Source organism: Rhopilema esculentum, chromosome 2, assembly GCF_057945365.1.
Source record: "Rhopilema esculentum isolate cy_ngs chromosome 2, ASM5794536v1, whole genome shotgun sequence".
In the NCBI taxonomy this organism is placed as follows: domain Eukaryota; kingdom Metazoa; phylum Cnidaria; class Scyphozoa; order Rhizostomeae; family Rhizostomatidae; genus Rhopilema; species Rhopilema esculentum.
In genome coordinates, this window is record NC_142816.1 from 3,497,115 (window position 1) to 3,524,386 (window position 27,272).

General features: G+C 36.2%; 3 protein-coding genes across 4 annotated transcripts; 1 reads left to right on the plus strand and 2 right to left on the minus strand.

The window, feature by feature from the left end:
- Positions 1-1,860: 1,860 nt before the first annotated feature.
- Positions 1,861-8,932, minus strand: LOC135695625 (tetraspanin-3). The gene is made up of 7 exons (XM_065214760.2): positions 8,674-8,932; positions 6,823-7,014; positions 5,168-5,242; positions 4,254-4,358; positions 3,434-3,580; positions 2,842-2,925; positions 1,861-2,296 (listed from the first exon to the last, which is right to left on the minus strand). Exons 1-7 carry the CDS (start codon positions 8,725-8,727, stop codon positions 2,231-2,233), a joined length of 723 nt encoding a protein of 240 aa, XP_065070832.2. The 5' UTR covers positions 8,728-8,932; the 3' UTR covers positions 1,861-2,230.
- A 186-nt stretch (positions 8,933-9,118) lies between these two features.
- LOC135695627 (uncharacterized) lies at positions 9,119-15,865 on the minus strand. 2 transcript variants are annotated; one of them, XM_065214762.2, is made up of 4 exons: positions 15,516-15,865; positions 13,384-13,429; positions 12,630-12,769; positions 9,119-12,152 (listed from the first exon to the last, which is right to left on the minus strand). In XM_065214762.2, the coding sequence occupies exons 2-4, from the start codon at positions 13,418-13,420 to the stop codon at positions 11,820-11,822; spliced, it is 510 nt and encodes a 169-aa protein (XP_065070834.1). In that variant the 5' UTR covers positions 13,421-13,429; positions 15,516-15,865; the 3' UTR covers positions 9,119-11,819. The 2 variants fall into 2 exon arrangements, with proteins under 2 accessions (XP_065070834.1, XP_065070833.1); XM_065214761.2 differs by having other exon boundaries at positions 13,384-13,433; positions 15,516-15,849.
- A 4,048-nt stretch (positions 15,866-19,913) lies between these two features.
- LOC135695628 (myotrophin) lies at positions 19,914-23,715 on the plus strand. Its single transcript, XM_065214763.2, has 5 exons — positions 19,914-20,120; positions 20,413-20,526; positions 21,520-21,603; positions 22,742-22,846; positions 23,516-23,715. The coding sequence occupies exons 1-4, from the start codon at positions 20,049-20,051 to the stop codon at positions 22,826-22,828; spliced, it is 357 nt and encodes a 118-aa protein (XP_065070835.1). The 5' UTR covers positions 19,914-20,048; the 3' UTR covers positions 22,829-22,846; positions 23,516-23,715.
- The last annotated feature ends 3,557 nt before the right edge of the window (positions 23,716-27,272 follow it).

Genomic DNA, 27,272 nt, shown 5'->3' on the forward strand with positions numbered 1-27,272 from the left:
TATACCGTAACTACGTGACGCGGTAAACATGTTTTGAATGTCCTTATAATAAAATTAACTCATAGTTTTGTATGTTTGGAAAATTGCTAACTCGCCCCCCACCGATATTTCATGTTAGAAAAGACTTGTCTTAATAAATTTACACAGTGGAGCCTCCATGTAACAGACCACGTTTTGACCAGTGTAATTGTCCGTTGTGTATAGAGGTGTGCGTTGAATGAAGGTTGTTTTGAGAGCGTTTCGACCATTCGCCCTTTTAGAGGTTTCTTAATAGAAGTTCCACTGAATATCCAAAGAAATATTGTTGAAAGTGGTTATGTTCGTTTTGCACATAGTACATTTTAGGAGCTTGTGAAAGAACTCACAATTGGCCGGTAAGCTAATATATTTCTGTCCGGGGAGGTTTTTTATTTTCGATTAAGAAATAAAATTTATTTTGTTAACGATTGACAAAAAATAAAATAAATTCCGTGACTAAAATGAAAAAAACAACTTAACAAATTGAGAACATCAACTAATAAAATATTATCAATTTGCTTACTTTAGTCACACTCAGAAAACGATACAGTGGAGAAGAAAGGTGGAAAGTTAGGGGCGACTAGAGGGGGGCTGTAAAATCAACATAACTTCCATGTGTAAAAACTGCACATTCTCTGCCTCTTCACCCATTCTTACACACACTGATCTATAAAAAAGACTGGATCGAGCTTCTTATTGTCTTAAAACACCAAAGTCTGATGCCCGTTCAATTTCAAAAGAAAGAGGGCATCAAACAATAGCGGGAAGCCATTCCTCAAAACCAATACTTCAACGATATGGATACGCGAGAGCTGCAATGCTGCGTGTATAATTACTGAAAAAGAACAAGGCCAGAGCAACTGAAAACATTGCTAGGGGTGACAGAGAAGGCCGTCTCCTCGCATGGGCTGTTCTGGTGCCCTCTTCTCTGATGGCGACACTCTGGTCATATTAGAAGCTCGATCCAGTCTTTTTTATAGATCAGTGCTTACACATTACTTTACAATCAGTGCTTACACATTACTTTGTCATGTAGGCCATCGTGGCTTTTGCTCACATTTGGTATCTGGCAAAAAGTCATTGGCGTGATGGCCATTCCCTAGCCGTGCAGGCAGAGAACCACATAAATAAAGACTGGGTCCAAATTTTTCTCTCACGGCGTTGATTTTGTTTCGTAAAGTCAATGTAGAGAGCTCGTTTAGCTGCGTAGGAAATTCCACCTGTATATTGGGGCTGACCTTGCTTTTCTTACTAGATTCATCAGAATGGCTGCTAACCTTCCCAAGAAGGCTTCATAGTTAGGGCCTTGATGCCAAAGATACATCTTAGGTTTGGAACGTATCGTCTCCCAGCTAGTGCACTTTGTTTTTGGTGTAACACAGGCATCACAAATATCGATTAAAACAATATCAGCGCTCATAGCATGAGGGGGGGGGGGGTACCTTTTCTATCATTTCAACATCATTTCATTTTTATAGCAGTTGACCACCACTGGCACAATCAGTTTGAATGCCTTGCCGAATACCTGTGGCGTATGACCTTTTTTGATTCAAGTATGGCACCGAGAATGAAATTTCTGTCTAAACTGCCTACGACTCGAGACTCTTGTGTAGCGTTATTGCCAAATATGGCCGTAGTATTCTGATCCTCCCGAATCGAGCATTGATCCCCCATCCTCCCCCTTCCCCGTAGCAAAATTAAATTTCAATTGGATCCCTAGTAGGAAGCACTCTGCGTAACATAGCAAATCTCGATGCAAAAAGGAGACGAAAACAATAATAAAACCTACAAGCTCGTGTCTCATTTTTGGAGCAGTTTGTGTGTGTGTTGGAAGATTTCTAATGAAGAAAGCAAATGAAAAAGCACGATGTTACTTTCTGCTAGACACTCTCTGTAATATTTGCAAACAAACTAAACTCTACATTTAACTATTTAATTATATAGAACACAGAATTCATTACAACAACATACAATAATACATTAGTTAGACTATAACCTATCTTAAATCTTAAAACTATGGCACCTCTATTTCTATTAACATCAGTATACTAACGTATACGATAGTAAACATGCAAAAACAATTGTGAAGCGATGTTGCATGCTAATTAGTCTTTTGTTGTTCACGGTTCATGCTTGGTTCTAGTTTCTTGGGATTTGAACCAAAGGTAATACCAAAGATTTTCGTGGATGTTTATGAATACTGGTCAACATTTTAGACAACGTCAACGTCTGCACTTTTCCCCTTGTAAATAATGCAGGCGCATATCAGACCACCAAGCTGCAAAGGATAGAAAGCATAATTACATTGTGATTGCCAAGCATAGCAAGTGAATTGACTAGAAGGAAAATGTTGATGGTACATAAGAACGCAATTCTCAACGCGCGAAGTAGTCTGCGGCCTATTCTCATAATGTTTTTGTTAGGAACTTTCAGGGACCCTCTTGGCTCGGAGCTTGTGGCAATCTGCCTCTCTCGACATACCAGGCTTAAGGGGCATGCCAAAAACTCGGTGCTGAATAGAATAGGCTTCTGCGAGAGGCGGGTTTATGACCCCCAAAACGGTTGGCAACACCCCCAAAAAATTATAACCAGAGATTCGAAACAATACTTTTAAATCAGGCCTGCTAATGGAGCTTATTCGGAGTGCCACGGTGTTTCTAACAAAAGTGAAAACTAAATTGTTGAAAATCAGTTCGGTATATTTAAAAGTAATTTATCAGGTTATTATTCAGGAGGCGCTTATTGGGTGACGTTTATTCGATTATTGAAAAAGACACCCACTCAAAGGAGTTCCCCCTGTTTGAGGATTGTTTCCAAACTTACCTCTACAGCAACAACTGCTGCAGCTATACCACCGAGACGAACCAAATTATCTCCTCCCCATTCTCTGAACTTCTCTACACAACCCTGAAAGGGAAACAAAAAATGAATTGCCTTAGAAAGATGATAAAAAATCGAAAGCTTATTATGCCCGTGTTATCATCGCCAGGGCAAAAACAGAAAGCTGTATTTGCAATCCATACGTAGGTTTATACTTCTTACAACAACAAAAGTCACATTGAATCATACTCTAGCTAAGGAGTGTCTGGCATAAATACAATAAGTAGAGAAACACTCTTTCGTGTAGCCTAGAAATGGGCTCTATCTTCTTTCCAGATAGACTTTAAAATTCCATAAATTGGAACTTAAAGACTCATTGCTAACCATGGGCCTTTGCGAGCGTGGCGACAATCCAAACAATGGCAGTAAACTTCTACGGATTAACCAAAATTGATTTCAGACTGTCTAAAAATGCATTATGGGATGCTTGCGTAGCGCAATGGCTCATTGTTAGCAATGACTCTTTTAAGGGTAAAACCCTAACAAATCTTTTAAGAAGTTTAATTGAGCCCATGAGTGCTACTGCCAAACGTACCTTCTCAAAAGGGTAATCTCCTGTGCCATTTACTTTTGTTGAGCTATGTCTATCTTCATCTATACAACTGGCGGGAAACTTTATTGTGTTATTCGCCCAGTATGAGCCAATGTAATCATTGACATTCTTTGCTCCACAGCATTTCATCTAGGGAAACAAAGGTGTTGTTATTAGGGATGTATTTGAAACGAGTTGGGGTGTGCTACAGTTGCAGTTTCTCACGAGTTGGTCGGTAACACTTTCAGTTTGTTGACAAAATTTCTCTGGTAAATAAGAATAAATTCAATTTTCATTTTTGTGTTCTTCCGTAACTTTGATGACCTTCTACTCCTCCAATTTGGAAATCTACGGTAAGAATTTGTTTGTTATAGCTATTTACCGAGAGCTTCGAGCTAGCTACTTTTCTAGAAAATTTAGCAAATTACTCTTTGCTGGAAAATAACTCCTTTTGTCAGATGAACTTCCCTGTTTGTCACTAAGAAGCCTCTCTATCAGTAAAAAGTTTTTTTTAAAAAAGTATTAAGATTGAATGCATTTTTTCTAAAAAAAAGGCCATTTTCTGTGGAAAGGTATTTTTTAACAAAAATAAGACAGCATAGACAGAATTACGGAGAAATAATCGCAGTTTATTTCTTGCACGGGCATGGAATTTGCAAAGGATATTTTGTATTTTGTTTGAGTGCCCTCTCCTTCTGAGCTGCTTCCAATATCACTTGTTTGGAGCTAGGACGAAAATGCAAACAAAACATACAAAAAATCTACGCTCTAAAGTAATGGTCATACGTGCAGGTGCAAATGAAGAACGTTCATGTAAACTAACCGTCCTCTGAATGTCATTAATTGCATTCGTCACGGGGCCTTCGTTGTCTTTTCCATAGCTAACTTTGAGAGCTTTCGATAGTTTGTCTTCGACATATTCTTGAACCTTGAATAAAAAGGAAACTCTTAAATGTTGCCTCCGTTGCCTGTGATGTTAACAGTGCCGTCGGAAGAAATTCATATTTGGGGGATTGTCCATTGTTTTTCTTCTCATTCAGTACTCCATTATAAAGGAAACATACTACAGTTTGACAATTATTGGGGGGGCTCCAGCCCCCCCCCCCACTTCCGACGGGCCTGTTAAGCAGCATTATTGGTGTTTTACGGGAGTGTAACAAATATTGCCAATTTTAGGCCTAGTTTTTACTACGTGTTATCAGTTCAGTGATTGTATCAAAGCTGTCTACAACGAGTCAAACCAGCTGAGGCCTTAGACATTGGATTTGGACTGCATATTGTTGTCAAAGTAAATTTAATTACGGTAAAAGGCATTAGAACCGTAGAGGACAAGAACAAGAAATTAGGGCCGAAAAATTTATCATATTAGCCTTGTTATAGTTCTATGGCGTCACGACCACAACAATACTTTCAATATGGCAAATCTTTTTGGTGGATTGTAGCTGTCCAGGGCTTGCGTGTTTCGATATGTTTTTCGAGCTATTTACGACTTTTAAAGTGCGACTTCGTTCGATTTAGAACAATCAAATGCTACTGATTTAAGGAACGAATTCTATTTTCTATTCTTTTTTGGCTTTTTGTTCTCTCAGATTGCTTTGTATTAGGCTTTTTTACGCAGGTGCACCCTGAAAGGGCTCCCATATCATAGGCTACTTTTTAGATAATACCATCTCATAGGTTACCATATAATATTTCATAGATACCATATCACTTATTACATTTAAGATGTGTGCTTACCTTGTCCTTGTAAAGAAATGTGACGGTCACGGCACCAATCTCCAATAAAAGTATTAAAACAACAAGCACCATGTACTGCAACGAATGAGAATAAAACTGTTATCATATGAATAAATTTAGTTTTAAGAGACATAGAATAGCCTCTGTTATTCATTCAAACATGCTTTATTGTTGCTGTTGTAAACGAAAAGGCTGGGGAGGAGCAAATGCTGCAGCCCACAAAAATTGACGGTGTGTTGTGATGCAAGATTTTGCGTTAATTAAAATTGAATCTCTACGTACTTAACGGACATTTGTAGCGTGAACGAGGAGTTAAAATCGGTTTCTGTTTTGTTTTAGAAATATAGGGGATATACATAAAAGAAGTTCTACATCTTGACAATTTTAACAAGGCAAAGAAGCAAGAAAGTCAAAGGCAAAAAATCAACAAAAATTAACCCGGATCAATAAGGCTTCTCCTCCTTTCAAAGTCAGATTCCATTCAAGGCTACAATTTGCCTTTAAATTCGGGCTTTGGGACAAGAGTGACCATTCATTCATCCACTTCTTATTACAGTTTGCCTATATGCATGCCAAAGCAGATTTTTCTTCAAGTAATATTTGGGTTTTCAAAATGAGTGTTGATCATTAGATATCCTACATACTTGGATGTACTTTTTCGACATCTCTTAAGTGCGACATATATTTAATAGTTTTATTTCAAACTTACTTTACTAAATCAACAAGCAAATACATTAAAAGTATTCCTTAAATTTAATTTATTTTGAAAATTTTATCTTGCTACATTGGATGCTCGTCGTCGTATTGCTTTGATCCTGAATATCTTTCGTATTATTACAGCCTACAGTCTCTTGCAAGTGAGTTTCTGAAGTTCTTCCAAGAGAACTGCAAGTTGCTGATAAGTTGTTTAACTTTGCACAATTAAATAAGCAAATATTTCAAAGTATTTTTGAGAAGTCGAGTTTACTTTATAACATGGCTTTGTTCAGCTGTACAAGGAATAAATAATGACGTCATCCTTTGTAAAGGGACAAACGTTCAACCTGCAATTTGCAGGAAACACCGCGAAAAATATCTCTCCTTCCACTACTTGACATTATGTCAAGTATTGAAGTTGCTTTTTATCGAAGTACTCAATACTAAAGTTATCTTGGAATCATCATAGCTGAAATCTGGATGCTACAAAAATTTGTTGCTGATAAAATGAAATATCAGGGGCTCCGACGTAAATGGAGGCAAGAGGGTGGGCAAAGGGTAACTCAAAGTAAAAAGGCTCCACAGTGTTAGAGGCCCTGAATATGCATACTTCACCTTTTTCTAGCCTCACAGTTCACAAATAATGATAACACAGACGTTTTTTAGGAATACTGCATCTAAAACTATTAAAACTAAAGAAAAAAATGAAAATGAAATTAACGCTGGTTAAAACTTTGCCCGTATTATTTATTTGACTTTTCCTCTAATTTGCTAATTTTCCAATTTGATTTATATTTACGGAAGTAATACAACAAAAAATAATCTAGTTTTACAATAGGAACATTCGATATCCACATTTCATTTCTAATATTTACTCATGGTTTCGTTTAAAAATAACTTATACTAGTAATATGTTTAGACTCAAAAACTGAAAATTTTTAGAATGAGAAAGAAATTACCATCATTAAAAGACATCGGCTTTCTTTCAGGGCTCCAACTAACCCAAGGAATGCGACCAAAAATATCGTTGCGCCTCCAATTATAACAAGGACAGCTGGTGTTAGGAGCTGGTTAAACTCCAGAATTTCTTTGTAATCTCCGCTAACTTTCAGAAACCAACCTCCAAAACCTGCCAAAACGCCTCCCAAAACCTGAAAGAGTAAAAATCCTAGAATCAATTTGATGCAAATATTTATTACTGTGATGGAGAGGACATGATCTGTACATATGCGAAGAACGTGCAATATAGATATGATCAGCAAATGAGAAGGGGGCGGTAGATGATGTCTACAAGTATTCTTTGCAAAAATTTGACATTTTTTAAATGTGAAACGAAAACCCAACATTTATATTCAGGCTGGAGAGGAGCGGAAGTACCCGTTAGCCCATGTTGAACCATGGCGGAGACCGTGATTTTACACCAGAAGCATGCGGTGCTACGGAGGTGAGGGATGTGACAATGTTCCAAGACTCGTGGATCGGCTTTTTACTCAACAAATTGGGAATAATTTACCGCTATTCGGCAAATCTGGTAGTCGAATAGTGGCATTTCTCTATAAAATGAATTTTCCAACTTAAATATGGGCCTCAGACAACGGGGGTAGGTGGAGCCATGCCCCACACTTTTCTTGTAAAACAGTGGATCTTTTTTGCAAAAATCTTTCGTTAAGGGACTTTTATTTACCCTTGGCCCCCTTTATGTGCCCTTGGCCCCCGTTATGTGCCCTTGGCCCCTGTTAAAAAGCCTTGGCCTTAAACCTATTATCCAGTAGAAATCTTCCGGAGTAGAAATAGAAAGGTCCTGGATCTTGGACCAGTCACTGACACCTACATCTAAATCTTCCTGGTTAAGTCAGCAACCTCAATGCTGCAAGGCTCCTATGACAAAACTCTATTTTCAGTTTTTAGAAGCCATCCTTGAAAATATGACTTATTGTCAACTGCTTTACTTCAGAATTTATTTTCGAATTTATTTTATTATTGACAGGGCCGTCATAATCAAGCTGGTAAGGGGCTTCAGTCCCCAATAATTGTCCAATTGTTTCGTATTTCCAATGGTTTGGCTGCCTATAAGTAATACAATGAACACCCAAACCACCCCCCCCCCCCTCCCGAATTTGAAATTCGTTACGACGGCACTTGTTAAACGGTTTGAAATTGTTAAATGTTTCAAATTAGGTGTTATGAGTTGGATTTCATCAAAGAGGTACCATCCCTTATCTAAAAACTCTGAGCATACCATTAATAAATGAAATATAAGAACTGAAAGAAGTGTGAAACATATATCCAAGAAATCGATGACCGTCTGTCACCATGGTAGCAACTATTCAAACAAGTGAGACGTCTGCGAGTGAAACCGTCTTCTCTCTCTCCGATTAAACCTTGAACCTAAACCTTAACATCTTGCCTAATCATCGTACCTCGTCACAGCCTATCACCAAAAACGAAGAAACTTGATGACGAGAAACTTTATAACTTTCCATACCCTCTTGTTGTTATTGCTATATTGATAGTCGCTCAAGTTCCTTCAAAGCCATTTTCAGGTACTTCAAGTTTGCGAACGAAACTTTCTAAATAGCTGCCCATAAAACGTTTTATTTCAAGTAACATTGAATCAATACAGATTCTAACTTACACAATAACAATTGCAAAACACCGAATAAGATTTCAAAGGAATTGATCAGCAGTAGTCAACGTATTTCTGATTGCCCCGAATGTTAACTGTCGCTAATACTAATTTAATATACTTTCACAAAACGTACGTTTCGAGCATTAATATGAATTCTAGGTTTACCAAAAAGAAAACTTACTATAAAGAACAAGTTCACAACCACAAGAAAGCATTTTGCCATCGATTTCCCCATCTTTGTAGGTCACGTTTATTCAGCTTTTCTTGGCCTAAGCGATGTTGTCAGTTGCGTATCAACCAATGTCAACCTTTGTGTTGATATCAACGGAAAACATGAGACATGATCCGTCCGTTGAAAATATGAGGTTTAACGTCGATATCAAATTTCTATAATTCTAAAGTTTTGAATTCTTCTGCCAACGTTGTTCACCTAACGACGCCCAATAAACATCTCTTCTTGTCACGGAGGGGTCAATAACAGAATAAGCATTTGTTTGCTCGTAAGAATGACATAATCCATCATTGAAATAAAAGCGGAACTGTGCCACAAAAATAGAACTGTGCTTTTCATTCGGACCATAAAGATATCTTTTCTTTACGATACTGATTTGCATACAATTTTTAAGATAACCGCCGATAGTAAAAGTCTATAACAATTTTTTAACAAAACTTTTATTTTTATCTCTAATTTCTTAACACTTCTCTAATAAACAAATCAGTTTACATTGGATTAATGCGAAAATTAACCAAAATAGTGTTTGAATCTTAAAAAAGAGAGCCACAAAGATAATTTTTGATTTTTTATACCTGCTCTTACACTCTTTGACATCCAGTAATAGACTGGGCTCTAGTGTGCGTCACAAACGGGCAACAGGCACGGCAACAGGCGAGAGACCCATCATTGTCTTCAGCAAAATCCTCGTAATGGTGCTTTTTCAAAGGACCTCCGAGAACGAGGCTAGGCCCCAGGGCAACCAATGCGCGTAGGCCCCTTGCTTGACAAAGAATGTAGACTTGAGAATATCACAACTAATGTAGATTCCACAATAGCGGACCCAAGATTGAGCTCGGCCCCGGGACACTTGCCCCGGATCCCCTCCCATGTCGACGGTCCTTGCTTCATCACTAAAGCCCATGCTTTTCAGTTCGTGAATTCGTCACTTCAAAATGGTCAGAATGTGTATTTTTGCATTGAACTTGCTCACAAAATTGATCTTACTATGAACACATTTTTACGAATTATTTACTTCTGATTTTAGGAATAATTTGTGTGTTTTTATTTCGATCATCTTCAAAGTATTATATATAAGTAAACACATAATTTATTTTTACTATTTTTAAGCATTAGTCAATCAGGCTGTTTGGGACGTGATGAAAACGTTTTGCAAGAGTTAAAGATGAATTAAAAAGCAAAATTATTCTTTTACCCGTTATTGTTCACAAATCTTGATAGTATTTGTAGAACAGATTTTGAATTATCTGATTTTTCCAATGCTGTGAAGAAAATTCGGTCGAAACAAACCTTTTGTTACCCTTGGTACAAGACTTATACTCTGGTACCCAGGGTATCCCTTTGTTTGATTAAATATACTGGAAACATTCATTGGTCAATGCTGCCCTTTTCCCTTTCAATTTCATGGTCTCTTCCAATGTAATGATGGCGCTGCAGTTAGATTTGATTTTCTTCCTGGAAATGTAAACTAAGAACAACCAAGATAAAAACAAAATTTGAATCTGATTTGATATATAACGAATAATAGATTGGGATTTCATTAAACTTTGAAAGTCTTCTACATAAATTTAATTATCTTTTCAATCAAATCCGGTTAAGCTCTAAGTAACTATTTCTAATGCTTATTATTTCTACTTTATTTCTGTCGTAACCAGAATCCAGAAAAGTGGTTTGCCTAACAAACAATAAGTAACTTTTTATCTTAGCATGAATTTATGATGTACAGAAAACAGCCTGGTCTGGCATCAAGTAAAAACCAAGTCCTTTTTTGTGTCAGTAATCTCTTGTCCGCGGGACTACCACATTTTCTTGACTCAGTTACCAACACCAAACGCCTTTTTCTATATACATATCTAATTAAATAAGTTTCTAGTACCGTAAAAGTTAAACTCTGAAAAGTGTCGGACGAAAAGTTCTTTAATATGCTCTGTTTCCAGTAATTGTGTGCAATCTTCAACATTGCTAATTAATACTCTTCTGTTTCCATGAATGTGAAAGATCTTGCTAGGGTACTTATAATTTTCAATACAACTGTTAGCAATACCCGCAAGCAGTACTTTCCAAATGACACCTTCCTATTAAGATACTTCGTTTAATTACTTTGAAAAGCTGACTCATTGCTTTCCTTCACATTAACTGTTTACTATATGATTTTTGCAACCTCAGTTTGGTATTTTATCCTTATGCGACCTCAAAAACAGAGATTTTGAATTAGGAAGGATTAAGGGATTAACGTGCCCTCTTCCAAATTAATTCAAGGGCTCTTTCAAGGTTAGTGAATGCCTTTTAAAGGTTGTATTTCTACTTTCAACAGTAACCTTTTAGCAACATCTTTTGGTGCCATGACCATGATAAATTGTCATGTTTCTCAAATTCATTAATGATTCCTATATTTTTGCTTAAAAACATGTCATTTCATACGAGTATTTTTAATGTGTTGGAAAAATCCAGTCTGCAGAGTACGAAATAGCCAGTCAACATACGAACTTTTAAGTTTCTCCTTCGCATCCTAGAATAAGGAGCTGCGCACCCAGAAAAGGATTTTAAACCAAGAAGCTACGTTACACCTGTTCCACCATGATCGTATAGGTGCACGCAAATTAGATTTTGCTTTTGTTAGCATGGGATCCAATCATTGCATTCATGCTTTGCAGACTGTGGAATAACGAGGGCATTCAAGGTTATTTCTCAGGTAGGAATGCCTCCCTACAAAAAATGGGGGTAATTGGGGTTATTCCTAGAATTTATTCCTGATTTCTCTTTTCAGAACGCACATTTATTTGTCTACCTGTTGAATTAAAATCTCTTATCAACTTAGTTGAGATCTTTTCTATGAGTAAGCTAATTTTACATTCTAAGTGTAGAGCTCTAGAACTCGTTTCCAATAGCCTACATGGTCATGGCTTAAATTGAATAAGATTTATTAGTTAAAAATATGGTCTGGTGCCATTTTAACAAATCTGTATTCTAATATATAGATCAACTTTCTCCAATTTTCCCTAAGAGCGTTACCCTGGTAGCTACACAGCCTTTGGCCTAAGCTTGCGTCATTTTATGGCAATGTCTAACGGATCCTAACAGATTCTAGATACATCTCATTTATTTGGTGTACTAAGTCTTAAAAGCCTTGGTTTAGCTTCTGCAGTATTTTCTGTTGACTTGCTCTCAGGTCTGGCTGGAACGATAATACGCGCAACCGCATTGAGAAAAGCAGCTGGCATTGGTTTTGGCTTGTGGTTTCCTTGCGTCATAACTACGCGTTTCAAACGGCTCTTATTAACAAAATGGTCTGGAGTATAATCCAAATCTTCCTCTGCTTTCTTTATCAATCGTGTTGTTATCTGCTGAACCGCCCTTACCTCTCTTTCATGTTGTGTCTCTATGTGGTGCTGCTCCTCAATAATGGTCTGTATTTTAGCTGCGTCAATCTATTTCATAGGTGAAAAATTGAAACCTTGGCATTAGATAAACTATCGCGGCTTTTGTTCCTTTAATTGCTTTTGTTGATTTATCTTACATGATCTTTAACCGAGATATAAATCTTTAACATTCACAACTGGTATTTTTTAATCTTGGGTTTTTCAAAACTACAGTTTTTAACTTTGAGCTTCCCAGAACTAGAGGTATTCCAACCCTTGATGTTTAATTGCTGAGATTTGTAAAAAAGGAGAAGAAAATTGTCATTAAGACAGAGAAATAGAGTGGGAGTTCTAATTAAAATCGAATCAGTGCTTCTGGATGTGAGCTTCCTTACGTATTGATGTTTTATTGACATGTTATGTTATGGAAAATCAAACTCTGAGTGTCACAACATTACTATAATTCTTTTAGCAACTAGCAACTTTAACCAAAATTCCGACATATTTATGAAATGTTTTCGAAGATTTCAAAAGAATCTTTTTTACCTGATTTTGGCCGACTGATAATGAAGATAGGTCACTTCTTCGTGGGTTGAGAATTACTTCTGATATTTCTTCTGGTGTAACTTTGTCCCTGATGACAGAAAGCCCACTGCGCAGGCTCAAATGGCGGGTGTTAACTGATACTGTGGATAAGAAGGGAAACATATCTGTTATGATTCTTCGTATCCAATGGATTTGTATTGTGACTCACTCAAAACGAGTGTCTAGTATTTAACAAAGTAATTGGATAAACAGCTGCAAGTTCTATGATCAGGACTACATTATAATTGAATGCACCTACTTATAAAAATAAAAATTTGAAAAATATCTCAATTTTCATCCAGTCGTGATAGTCACATAATTTAACCTATTTCTGTGAAACACAACATTCAGCGAGCCATCAAAACCTTGTTTGTAGGACTATAATATTCCTCCTGTATCATAGTGACATTTAAAGTTAGTGTGTCGCGTCGTTCATTGGTTTACCAAAAACAAAGAGGGAAATTCTAGGTAATGTAAAACAAATGTAACTTTTGAGAGAGGCTACTAACCGTCAGAGGGAGGCTTAAATAAAAGACTTGATTGATTCAACATAAGGCCTAGAAATTCTAGCTATTTACACTACAGTTACAAAATTTCTCAAAACATTAGAAAGATGGCCTTTTATCGTCAAAAAGAATCTTGTAGCACAAAGCTCAAAGACATGACATTAATGCTGTTTCTGCAAGGTAGAAATATAAATCGTCTCAAAACTTACCAGTGGCTAATATTAGAGTTATTACAAAGGTTATCATGATTCCTTTCTACCTGAAAAAATAACAAATTTTGAATATTTTGCCGCTGTATGTATGCTTCGGTGGTACGGGCATCGTTATTAACATGGAAGAGCAAACAATTCTTGTTGTATTTTCTTAAAAAATGAATCCAGATACTTTCAGTTGATACTAACTGACTGAAGTTGTGAGGCATAGACTGCATGTTGGCATACACAACAGGTTGCATGTTGGTGCAGGCTGCACTTTGGAGACCTGTAGATTCCCATATTGGGGCAGGCTCGCAGCATCTTGCAACTCTGATCCCTTTTCATCTGAATTGGGCTCATGCCCGTAAACGTCAACGTGTTAGAAGGCCTAGTAGCGCTTTGAGCTTTTGTACAGCAGAATAAGTTACGGTTCCATGCCTGTGAGCCAGAGCTAGATTATCTAGCAATGCGGTGCACTCTTTTTTTTTATAAGAACCAGTGAATTTAAGTTCAGGCTGACTGTTCATAATTTTTTCGAAAATTTGAGGCTGAATTGTTCTTAATTTGTTCTTAAAGTAAGAGGGTGTATGCAGTGCGAGTGTCAGCTTTTTCGCTCTAAGGAGGTGTTTAGGCCTCATTTGCCAACCCAACAAAGTAAGTGAGACAGCCTTAATTTGCTGACAAATTTAAATATTCACCGAAAAAGCACCCACACATTGCTAAAAATCCTCGATTTTGAGAAAAAAAGTTGTTCAAAGTGCATTTTGCAGATGCTCGGCCTCAGCTTGTTCTTAATTTGTTCTTAACTTTTGACCAGTTTTGAGGTTCGTGTTCTTATAAAATTGTTCTTAAAAAAAGAGTGTAGTTCTGAGAAAGGGCAATGCATAACTAGACACGAGTATATAAAATGAAAGGAATTTACTGTTGCTCTTGAGCTTTACTTTTTTCCCGAAAAGCGTGAAGACCAAAAGATATTTAATTTTAATGAAGGGCACTATTTCCCATGCGTCAACCATACAGGGATAACAATAGGTTTGGGTGAGCGTTTATGACCGAAAAACCATTAAGAATTAGCTGATTGGATACGTAACATTAGACCTATTGTGTATTCCAACGAATGGGAAATTTAAATAGCCAGCGAAATTTGTCGGGATATAATGCCTTTAAATTCCATATCTAAAAAAGCATTTATTCAAAAGGACACTGGTTACCAGAGTCACCCGCGGAAATTTCCATTTCTGCGCAAGAAGGGTAATTCAAAGGTTGAAGGAAATTTTGAGGAGAGTTAAAAGGGCAAGATATCATCCAGGGAAGGATAAAGCGTTTTCTGACTCTGTTTACACTCTTTTTTTTATAAGAACAATTTTATAAGAACACGAGCCTCAAAATGGGTCAAAATTTAAGAACAAATTAGGAACAAGCTGAGGCTGAGCTACTGTAAAATGAAATTTTGAACAACGTTTTATCTCAAAAACGACGATTTTCAGCCATTTGTGGGTGCTTTTTCGGTGAATATTAAAACATGGCGGCAAATTAAGTTTGTCTCTACGCACTTTGTTGGCAAAAGAGGCCTGAACACCTCCCCAGAACGAAAAGCTAGAAATCGCACTGCTTATACCCTATAAATTTAAGAACAAATTAAGAACAATCCAGTCTCAGGTTTTCGGAAAAATTAAGAACAATCAGCCTGAGCTCAAATTTACTGGTTCTTGTAAAAATAAAAGAGTGTAATTGCTTTAAAAGAGCTGGACAGCATTTTGCCAAATTTACTGAAAACCATGCTTTCTTTCTAGTTTAAGGTAAAAATTTTAGGAAGGTTCGAAGTTGCACTTTCTCTGCCACTGAGAGAGTTATTAAAATTTAAATCGAGGTTAATTAGCAGGTACGACTATAAAGTGAAAAGCTTGCTCGGAAAACATCAGTCATTATTCTTCAAATTATGAAAGAATATTTACAAGAAATCAAGGTGAAGGCAAAAACAAACTTCTCTCTCTTCTACACAAATTTCGTCTATATGCAAAATTGCATCTACAAGCGAATCAGGACTAAAAATTGAATTAAAAGCAGATTAATTTTTAATTTGTTATGTGAAACCAATAGATCGAGAAAAATTGAACGACACAAATAGAAGATTAAGTTTTCTTCACCTTTTCCTCTTTTCAGCATCTGTTTCCTCCTGCCATTTGAAGGTTCCAGAAAAACAGATGCTATATTCTTTGCTTGATTATATCATGTTATCTAGCTTTGCCACTTGTCATCTCCATGGACAAGGCTTTGCTATCTTTGCTTTTACACTTACCCACCACACATGGTTGACCTGAACGGGTACTTTTCGTTGTCTGGCGATTTTTTCAAAACAATCGTTCTGTCTCGACCACTAGCTGTCTGCGAGTAGCTGTGCTGGCCTGCGGGAAATCGCATGGAAACGCGTTTTGTGAACATCTTTGTTTGCTAGACGATTTTGTTGCATTATTGGTAAGACAGCACTTGCCATCAAACAAAGTTGTTTATTTTGAGTATGAAGTAACTGACTTAGCCATTGAATATCAAAAAGCATAAACAAGCTGCCCAGGAAAGGCAATCTATTTGGAATGCGTGATTTATGGTCCGTTCACTGAAGACTGAAGCAGTCAGGGGCGGATCCAGAGTTAAATCTGACTGACTTACAAAGAAGAAAAAAAGCATTAATGGGCGGGGTCAAAGGGTGTGGTCACAAAAAGGTATTTTTGTAAAATGCATATCAAAATGGCATAAGTATATAAGAATGTTTGAATCAAAGATTTAACCGTCTCGTAAAGCAAAACCTTAACCATGAATTTGTAGGTACTTGGTATACAAATTAAGTCTTACAGATAAAATAACACACTTTGCAAGGAAGGAATCCTTTGACCTTTGCATGTATATCTTTTTTCAATGGCATAATTAAACCTGCTTATTGCTAAACCTGTGTAAGTGTTGTTTCATTCATGAATCTTTGATCCATTTTGGTATTAATCAATTCCAATTCTTGCAAAAGACTTTCTTCAAAAGACTTTCAAAATGCATTCTGACCAGTTTTCTTCCAAACAGAGCACAAAGTAGACAAACAGTGTCATCTAGTTGCTCTAAGTGTGCAATTAAATTGTTGTTTCCTTTGAACAGCAGTATTCCAATTTATGCAAAAGCATATCTTGTTTCTTTTCCACTTAATACACAAGGTGATTTATGCACTTTGTGTATGATTATGGGAAAGCTAAATATCTGTTAAAAGTCTTATTCAGCATCAATTTTTGGCTCATTACACAAAAAATAATAAATGAGCCAAGAGTATACAAATTTCCTTACTTTTTCAATGATTTTTTTAAATGATAAAGTTTTGTATCTGGCTTCCAGATATTTTGCATGATTTCATAATTCTGCATATCTGTCATGCCGGTAGCTTTTAGCTAAAAGTTCCAATGTTTGTCAAATTGACCATCAGAACTGGAAGATTTAGATTTGATAAAGCATTTGGCTCATCAGATTTGTTTTCTCCACTGATTCTAAAGTCATTTTAATGGAAACATTTTTAATAGAGGAAATCTTGGCTTGCTTTTCTGGTTGTTCCTTTTTTTCATTTTGGTTCTTTCTTGAAAACATGTTAAAGGTTGTTGCAAACAACTTTTTTGCCAGGAAGAGGAACAATATGGTTTGCATTGAATGATGGGTTAAGGTCACAACCACCTGCCTTAGACTATAGGTTCAATATTTTGATTGCTTTGCTTAGATTAATTTTTGCACTGCTTAGATTTATAACATGCCTTTTTAAACCCCAGTTTCTGAATAAAAGCAAACCATGAACATTTAATAACTCTATGATACACATAGATTGGGCTCCTCTTCCTAACCTGACAATTTTTGATTAACCATGTTCAACACAACCAATGCACCATTTTTGAAAGAACCTGTAAGTATATCACTAGCTTCATTAGAAACTGAATGAGAAAAGAAAGTTTCCAACAGAGCAAAAGATCTCTCATAAGCAAGGCAAGAAATGCTGCAAGAAAGATGGGAGTGGAAGGCATAAAACTCAGAGTGAAGATAAAATTCAGCAGATATTAATGCTCTCAGTAGATGACACATACTTCTAATGACAGAGAATCATTGTACAGGCAGTTTTCATTTTCCCTGAACCTAACCAAAAATTTATATTTTACATTCTACATAGGCATGCTGAAGCCTGGGGCTGCTGTAGCCCCTTATATCATGACATATCTTATTTAAGTTGTGGCACTAAAGATATGAGTTGCAGACTTCCATAAGTGTTTGCTATCTTGTCTAGAGTAAAGTTATGACTACACAGTTTTCTGGCAGGAATAGATTTTGAGATGATGAGTAAATGTAGACTTATGCATATAGAGTTGAGGATTGCAGTTTATTGATTAAATATTTCCCGTCAATTGAATAAATCTTTAATGTTGTTTGAGCCTTGATAAAGAAAAGGATAGAAACCTAAAAATATTTTGACCATTCAGATATTTCTTAAAAGTTAAAAATAACAAAATGGCTTTTGAGGTATAGCTCAAAACCTGTAAACGAGCTTTTCTACAAAATATTTTGTTCTTGATTCATTTTAAACCTTACCCAACAACCTTCCAACTTGTGTCAAAAAGCACCAACCCCCCCCCCCCCCCCCCCCAAAGGAATTAACTTGATAGAGAAGTCTCAAGCCTAGGATAGTGTTTTAAGCAGTCAGTTAGGCAGCAAACCTAGCAAGAAATTTACATTGATAAAGGTTTTAAGATCTTTTCCCAAATTTTCCGATCAATTCAGTAATACGTGTTTGGAAATGGAATTTACAGTAATCGTTCCTTTTGTTGTTGCTGCTGTCCACACTTAAATTTCCCGCCACAAGCATTCCGATGGCAAATAAAATTCTACCTATCTCTCTAAATTTTACCAGCAATACTTGATAAATATCGCTACTTTGAAAGTAAGACCGTACCTTCCGGCAAAATTAATTTTTCTCCTGCTAGATCCAGCCATTTTCAGGGGATTAAATGTTGAATTGCTTGTCCTTTTTATTTAGGCCAACAACAGTAAAAACAAGAATCGATCTTTGCCTTTCAGTGGCCTTGATATTTTTTCAGGATCTTTTTATAATTCGAGCCAATAAGTGACTTGATTGACTTCAAAATATCCATACTGCATCCGGAACCTGGTTTATCAGACCCTCTACTCGATATCCTTTGTAAAATTGCTGTGCAGGAGGGTATTGTCTTAGCTGCAATCTTAGTGGTAAGTCAGTGGAAGTCAGTCTTAAAATCCATACATCGCCTGGACCCCAAAATATTTCTCATACTGACCCTTGTAAAAATTATTTGCCTTATTGATCATACATCGCCTCTACTGACTTACGAGAACAATAGCGTTTTAGCATGGTGCAGAAAAGCTTTGTTAAAAGATGACCGCGCAGATTCCTAATTTATTCGACTGACTTACCAATGATATTGCGAGTTTTAACCCTAACATCTTTGTTCTAATGATTTATGCATTGAGCTGTGAATTTCTATGGGAGAATTTATTGATAGATCATTTCGTCGAACAGTTTTATAGAAAATTTTCGAACCTACAGTTGACAGATCTGATGATTTTGAACAGGCGCTATAGAGAATATGACAAATTAAAGAAAATCTTTGTGCTGTTGTGGGACTAGTGAAAAATGTGTTTGAGAGCTAATTTTTTTCATTTCGTTTTCTACAGATTGAAAATTGTTGACTGACTTCCGTGAGTCGGGTAAGTCAGTCTGGATCCGCCCCTGGAAGCAGTCCATGCTTTTTGCCAAATTTTATCCAAAATTGGACGAGGTAAACTAGGCTTATAACTTGTACTGACAGGGGAACATTGAGAAGTAAATGGGAGCACAATTTGAGTGCACTTTTACCAATTTATCGTTAGGATTCCCTCTCACAAACTGACAGTAATAATCAAAAATATTTCTGTACAGCAATCTAAAATTAAAAAAGGGAGAGAAAAAGAATTAGAGGGGATAATTTTAACTCTGAGAAAGCACTGTTTTATTTTCTTGACGATGAACGCCGTTAGATGACCGAAAACGTTCCCACCTTATTTTGATGAAAACCTATAATTCCGCAAACATGATGAAAACTATACCCATAATTCCGCAAAGCAAAAAAATTTTTTTTAGGGACAAAAAAATCATCAAACAATTTTTGCATGTCCTTTGCTCCAAAATCTTAATATAACACATGTTTCGTACTTCCATTTCTAACTAGACATTCATTTGGTTAATAATAAACCTCCCTCCTAATAACTTTGCAATATTTTCCCAAAATGGTACCCATAATTCCGTATGTTTCTTCAAATGATACCCATAGTTCCACACATATTTCAAAAAATGATAACGATAATTCCGCATTTTTCAAAGAAAAGGCAAACCTAAATAATGGCACATCCCCGTACCCTGAAGTACCCCCGACGTTTCTGAATTTTAGATAAAACGTGGTCACAAAAAGCAAATTTTTCCCTGTCTCGTTTTGAGAGGCCGGCGCCCTTCGCCAAACCTTAAACAGAGGCTTCATTTCCTGCTCAAATGTGCCCACTGGCCTAACCATAATCGTTACTAAAAAAATCAACAAAATTTGACTCACTTATTGCGACAGCAGCTCGCAGAAGCAAGATCGTCTCCAGTGAAATTAAGCATGGGAGAGCAACTTCTTTGGGCCACAAAGAATGGCGACATGGAACTGCTGAAAGATTTGGTTGAGAAACAGGTAATAACATCACAAAAAGAAGAGCCATTTTGGCCAAGCAAAGAAAACCAACTGACGACTCAAACGACTTTCTTTTAGATCATTTTTCAGTTTCGCACACATATTTCATGTTTCAGTGATTTAATTGCTTTAGAAAACTGGTGCTTTTATTTTATTGTATCTGTCATTCCTAGACTAAACATTTTCATAATATGATCGATGTTTTTCAAATATAATGTATTGTTACTGTTGTCACGTTGTTCTTTGTTTATTAGTCGCACGAGGATAAATGAAAGTGGTTTATTTTTTACAGAATGTAAGTATCAATACAGAACTGCTTAATGGAAGGATGGCAATACATTATGCAGCTGATTACGGCCAGTTGGAAGTTATTGAATACCTGGTGTCAAAAGGAGCAGATATGAATGTGAGTATAATACAATCAGGTTTGCTGTATATGGCCGATGCACACACTAGGTCAGTGTAGTGCCAGAATGGAAACTTTTCATGCACCCTCAATGTATTGCCCATGCACTCAAATTTTCCATCTGCATGCTTTTGCACATTGGTCGTACAAAGTCCCTCTTTGATAACATTTTACATTATTACCACTACAAATGTCAAAATGCATGTGATTGACTTCAGGCATGCAGTATCAATTTTCAAAATGAACTTGTCTGCATAAGAAACAAAGTTTCCAGTCTGAGTATAGTGCTGCACACAAAAATTTGAGATTAAACGCTAAATTTAGTATAGCAATATAAAATAACTGCTTAGTGCATACCATTTGAATAGCAAAATGGAAAACATGACTGAAATGACTATACCAGGTTGGAAAATGTGTATGATTTTGCTGACTTGTCACTGTAACCAATAGTACATTATCAGCTATGACCTGTGAGCAGAAGTATTTGAGCTGCATGCAATGATGCCTGTATAAACGTTACCATTGTAAAGTATACATGAATGCAGACTGAAAACCCAGACTGAAAACTTAAATATCATATGTTGTTTTTAAAGATAAGATGGCAGCTGGTTGCAAACTTAGTTTTTTGTGATTGATGCAATAGCTAAGACACCTAGCAATTGATACATTGTTGCTTTTGATGGACATGTTATTTGATTGACAGGTGTCTTGACCATTGTGTCAATCACATTAACTCATCCATTACAGTTTTGTGCCTTGTGCCACATGTCAGCGAATCATAGCCTGGATTTTGTTAGTATATGAGGTAGCTAAGCTGCTTGACCTTAGGCAATATGATTCATAACAACATTGATGATATTACGTATCTTCTCTATAAAGTATTATACCAGCTGCTTATGATGTAATTTTTTTCAAAAAACTTCATAATCAGGATTATGCTTGGTGCCTACTTTTAGAATCATAGATTATTTATATTGATGTCTGTTTTTGCAGCAAGCTGACAAACATGGCATTACTCCATTACTTGCAGCAATTTTTGAAGGACATACCAGCTGTGTTAAATTCTTCTTGTCAAAGGTAAATCTCATTAAAATATCGTGATGTATTCTTACACTTGGTATGGTGGTTTTACTAGCAGCAGGTTTGCCTCATGTTGCAGTTCTTCACTCTGATATCAGTTCACTCTGCCAGCAAGCATCGATTGTGAGATATTGTTGATTGTTAATATTCTGTGTTGTTCTCTTTGTCAACTGACAGAATGATAATTTGTGAGACAATAGAAAGCAGCTGGATGTTTTCATGTGAGAAGTGTTTTCAGGATGCTTCAAAAATTGATCAACTTTTAAACAATTTGGCTTTGTAACTGTCATATATCTTTAAAACCAAATGTACTATTAGCAAATAAATTTAGTCTTTTATATTTGATGCTAAATTTGCTTGCTTTTTTAAGCAGCTTTCTTCTGTTCCTGAAATATTATCCATCCATTTTGTACCACAATAGAATTATTTCTAGTTTCTACTCCTGTAGTTATCTGGCTGTAACATCTTTTACCATCATCAAAAAAAAGTAGTTTCATATCTTGCTCGTACTGACAATACTTATGTCAGTTTACTTAAAATGCAATAGCTCACAAAACAAAAGTTCCGCCAAATTTTTTCTGGATTTGGAAATATTTTAAAAAGTGAACTGCAAATTTTTAGAATGATAAAGCAAGGCAATTCCAAATTGCTGCCAACAAGTGCTTTTACCTCAAATATGCCTAAATTTGAGAATATGATGCCTCAGCTAATATTGTAGAAATTGATGTGAAGTTCTGTGGAATTTTAATTCACAACAATATTAATCTCCAAAATGAAGTGGGCAAACTCTGCGAGCTGATTTGGGTCAAGTTGAAATGATATAGATTGGCAATTTTGCCAATGGATTAGTAGTTTTGGCCTGGCTCTTAGGTTTCAGAACCGTAACAACATTTCGATTTTATGAAGAAAGGACCTGTACTAACTTGGGCATATTTCAGCCAATTTATAACAAATTTGGCTAATTTTGCACATTTTAAGGTATTTGATAATGCTTTTTCAGGTAATTTGGTGCAAAAAATATGTGTTGTGATGTTGTCATTTTGAAATCTTTTTTTTAAACATTTGTTTTAAGTTCAAATAACTGATATTTCATTAGACATTCAGTGAATTAGAAGAATTGAGTTTCAATTTTTAGGGTGCAAATAAAAATGGAAAAGCTCCAGATGGCTCATCATATTATGATGTTGCTGAAACAGATGAAATAAAAGCGCTTTTAAAATAAATTCCATCTGATGTGTGGGTAAGTGACTCTAAGACTTTGTTGTGTGTCAACAATTTGATATTTGAAGTTGAAGTTTTTGGGCAATTATGACATTGTTAGAGTTTAACTCAAACTATTGGTCTAATAAATTGTCTATTTTTAAACATCATTAATAGATTTAACACTAAACTATTTATTTCTAAACAAAGAGACATGCTATTTGAAAAAATTAAATACTGTAAGAACTACAACCTTATTCCTTTTTGTAGCTTTCTTTTGATTTTGGTTGCTAGAAAGGCTGTTAGTTGGTTGGTGTATACAGTTTTCATAAAGACAAGCTTTGTTTCTATGCAGAAACTTTACCCTTAGGCTAAGATAATTTTTTTCAAGCAACTCCAGTACCAGAGGGGCAAATCACTCTAAGAAAATCTCATAGACCTTTTGTGAAATTCTATTGTTTTATCTGAAAATCCCTAGAAATCCTTTTGTTTTAGGGAAAATCTCGTACACTATGTATTTGCAAGAGTGAATTGTCCCTCACAATACCTTTTCTTCAAGCCTCCCGACTGGCAACTTTTAGACTTATTACTTCATATTATTATCCCCAAATAATAGTTCATACTTCTGCAAGCTGTGCTATTGCCTCCTTGCTCAGTATCATTACGAAGCAAGATTATCTTACTTTTCATTATCGTATCTCACTTGCAGATAACTGAATAGGCAATGATGGCAAGAAATCCAGCAAAGTGTATGTATCTCCTCAGTATCTAATGAAACCCTGGTGCATAATACCCTCCATTTTTTATAAATTTCGTATATTTTAGTATCTATTAGGCTATAAAATGTGCATGGATATGTCATTTGTAATTTTCATCTTTAAAATCAAATCTTAGTTAATTCTACTAAAAGGGGAGTCTTTTTTTCTTGTGTATTCTTTAATGTCATTGTTAATTAAGAAGTTGGCCATTTCCATGGTCTGCCATTAAATCATGAGCACATTCTCTTTCCATATCAATCCTTGTCTACTTGCTACCAAAATCTAAGAGTTAGGCCCAAACAACAACAAAAAATCGTTAACAAAACTCGATTCTTTCACTTGCTATATCCCATTCTATTTGCAATAACTTTTAAATTATTTGGCCTGTGTAAAGGAATTTCATGATTTGTTGATAAGGTCGACAACTAAGTCAGAACTTAACAATTCTACAACTATCTTTTATGATACTATACTTAAGAAACGTATTTTAGGACACCCAAAGGATGCATCGTTGTTCTTAGCTCTCTAACTATTTTTGCTAGACTTTAACGGACTTAGGAAAAGCCATTCGAATTCAGTGAACTTTGTTTTTTGCTAAAAAGTTTTGAAATAGAGTAATCTGGTGTCAAGGATTTTTCCTAGGCCATCAAAATGCCTTTAGTTTTCTAACGTTTTCCTTAATGATGTCAAGAAGGTGTTTTTTCCAAATAGATGTTATGTTTTGTTGAAATATTGGTCATAGAAAAGGCTATTTCGACACAATTCTGATTCGAATATCGTGACTCTCGCGTGTTATCAATGAAATACGACTTCCATTGACGTCATCAGGCCAGGATACAGCAAGGATAAGAGCATGCCTTGCTTTCAACTGAAAATGCCTTGGAATATACACACGACGTTTGTATAGCCTTATCAAGTAATTTGCTAGGAGTCCATTAGTAGTAAGACATAATTACTTCCTGAAAGGAAATTAAAGCTATTCTTCATATTAGTAAATATGATAGTAGCGGCCTGATAAAATGGGGTTCGTAAAGCCCTAATTTGGATTTAGGAGAATAGGGCTAGTGAGTCCTTTTATGACGTCATATCAGCATTTAATCGCAATAACACAGTAGATTGAAGAAAAAGAAATCAAAAATCTGGCTATGCTAATAAGGTAGTTTCTTTGTAGAAATGTTGCATTGGAAACCTCCTGATACCTTTCTAGCCAGGTAGCTAAGCGCGGGGAGCTGCCATTACCTATTTATTTCTTTGCTAGATCTATTGTTTATGAAATTTGTTGAAGTAAGTGACCCAGCAGCAGAAAAAAACTGCGAAAAAACCCATAACTGATTTTTCAACGAATTGTCTTTTATCTTTACATGTTAACGTAAAGTTGCGTAAGCCATCTTGAGCCCCTGTCCATCACAGCCAGCGAGGAGCAAATCACTTAAAAAAATCTCGTATACGCCTGCGGCAAAAATTATTTTATATTCAGGTAACTTGGTACCTTTATTGAGTTTGAAAACCACAATTGAAACAGCACATATACACGATCATAATTGTTTTTCTTAGAATGTTCGCTGCCTTTCGGCAGCCTCAGTAAGAATTGAGTGATATCCTTGCGTTCTTCTGAAGTTCGTTAGGCAGAAGTTCGATAGATTAATGGGTCCAACTTGGTTCGTTTGTCGCGTAGAGCATTTGAATGTTCTCATTTAATTCCGGGTTTAGTTCTTTAATAAATACGGCCTCTGTTACCTGTCTTACCATCGCATCATTGCCGCAAGACGAAAATATTTTAATTGTATATTTGTGTCTTCTCGCCTTGGTTTTCTTTCACGTGCTCGTGAAAAATTGAAGTTTAATCTTTTGCCTTATACTTCGTTAAATATCCGTTTATTCTTTCTTATGCTTCTCGCCGTTTCACTAAAATATAACCCTCTATTGTTTAAATTTCACCAAAATACAAATGACCAAGAAATTATTTTGTTTTCGAAGCAAATCTCCTAGAAATCCTACTGTTCTAAGATATCTGGTACACTGTTAGAATTGAGCGATACACAAACACCCCTCGGATGTCAATATACTTCTTATATATTTTGGAAATTTACTGAATTTGTAGCTCTGTATCCCCGTTGGTGTGTCAAACAGTATGCAATGGCATTATCCCCAATCAGAAGCAGAGAGCAAATTATATTTCAAACGTTTTCATTCGGGAAGGGTAGTTGCATAAATAAAGTGTACTTCTGCTTTAACCTCACAGTAATAACACTAAATTTTATTTACATTGTCCAGTTCGCGAAATTATAAGTATTTTTTCCAAATTTATAGTATAAGGCAATAGAAATTTCATTAAAATTTTTAGGTCCGATTGTTCTGATAAATGTCATGTAATTTTATAAATGTAATTTTGCAAGCTTAAAAGGGTTCTGAGCCTTTTAACAGCATTTAAAAATTTTATAAAGAATAGACTTTACTATTAGATCCTTGCGTTTTTCGCAATGTAGAGTTATATTCACGTTGACCCTCTAATTAGAACACCCGACCCGGCCATTCGGTCGATTACGACTTCATCATTATTTATGATATATGGTCGTTATCCTTGGCTATATGCATGCCGCGGCGTCAAACCATGACAATTAGCAGTATAAAAGGCGTTCTTCAGTTGATAGTGGCATTTCTGCTGATGAATTTGGTCAACCGTTTCATTATTTTGAATGCGTATGCAGAAGCTCGCGTTGAATCGCAAGGTGAAAAGTCAGAAGCCAGAAGTGAAAGGATAAAGTTGCAGGAGGGCAAGAGAGCATCTCAGATTAGGTCAAAGGCCACTGCTTTTAGTACATTGTTTGCAAGTGTTACGTATAAGGGGGAACTTTTGTAATTTTGTGAAAGATGGATGCCTTTTTAAACCCAACAATTTCAAATGACTGCAAAAATCACTGGAAGTCCAGCACTCCAAATTCAGTTGTGAAAGTCATGTGTTCCAAAGTGAAGTCGCGTGTAACAAGAAAAGGAAAAAGACATGACGCAAGAAAAATGGAGATAAAGACCACCAACGTTGGCGAAGATGCTATCGTTGAAAAGAACGGTAAACTTATTTTGAGACATGGCAGTTTCCATGAGTCGAAGCCGCGTCGAGTTTCGCGTTATGAAAATGTTTCGTATCAAACTCTAGTGTCATTGACCAAAGATGTTGTACCTATGATATCTGGGAACAGTTGTGTTTCACACGACAGTATTTCTGATACGACTTCCATCATTGACGAGAAGTTTACTACAGGAAAAGGTAATGCCTCTGAAACGGTGTCTGGTTTCCTTGACGACGAACTACCGCAATTTAGGCGGGAAAGACGTGGCGCCATTGCAGAGGTCTCGCGAAAAGACAGGGAAAACATCGAAAGGGAATTGCAAAAGCGCGCATTGGCAAGAAGTTTGTCGTCTGGCGGTTTGCTTCGCTCCTAAAAATGAGTAGAAACGTTTGTATAGCTTAACAGCTACAACACAAATTTGGACTCGAGTAGTAGAAAGTTTAGATAATTGCTGTCAAGGTAATTGTTGATCTAGCGTAAAGTTTTGGAATAGTTTGATGCCGATAATGATGGCCTAATTGTCAGTTTTTGGGTGTACTTCGTGTTCAGCTGATGTTGCATTTGATATTAAACATGGTTTATATGCAGCATCTCCTGAACACGAAGACTTCACTCCATAACCACTAAATAACCACTCCCA

Coding starts and splice junctions, on each gene's coding strand:
- LOC135695625 (XM_065214760.2), bottom strand. CDS start 8,727: ATGGGGAAATCGATGGCAAAATGCTTTCTTGTGGTTGTGAACTTGTTC. Junction 7,015..8,673: donor TTGTGAACTTGTTCTTTATA/GTAAGTTTTCTT, acceptor TTACTCTTTCAG/GTTTTGGGAGGCGTTTTGGC. Junction 2,926..3,433: donor GAGATTACCCTTTTGAGAAG/GTACGTTTGGCA, acceptor TTTCCCTTTCAG/GGTTGTGTAGAGAAGTTCAG.
- LOC135695627 (XM_065214762.2), bottom strand. CDS start 13,420: ATGATAACCTTTGTAATAACTCTAATATTAGCCACTG. Junction 12,770..13,383: donor AACTCTAATATTAGCCACTG/GTAAGTTTTGAG, acceptor TCTTATCCACAG/TATCAGTTAACACCCGCCAT. Junction 12,153..12,629: donor TATCAGTCGGCCAAAATCAG/GTAAAAAAGATT, acceptor CCTATGAAATAG/ATTGACGCAGCTAAAATACA.
- LOC135695628 (XM_065214763.2), top strand. CDS start 20,049: ATGGGAGAGCAACTTCTTTGGGCCACAAAGAATGGCGACATGGAACTG. Junction 20,527..21,519: donor CAAAAGGAGCAGATATGAAT/GTGAGTATAATA, acceptor CTGTTTTTGCAG/CAAGCTGACAAACATGGCAT. Junction 21,604..22,741: donor TTAAATTCTTCTTGTCAAAG/GTAAATCTCATT, acceptor TTCAATTTTTAG/GGTGCAAATAAAAATGGAAA.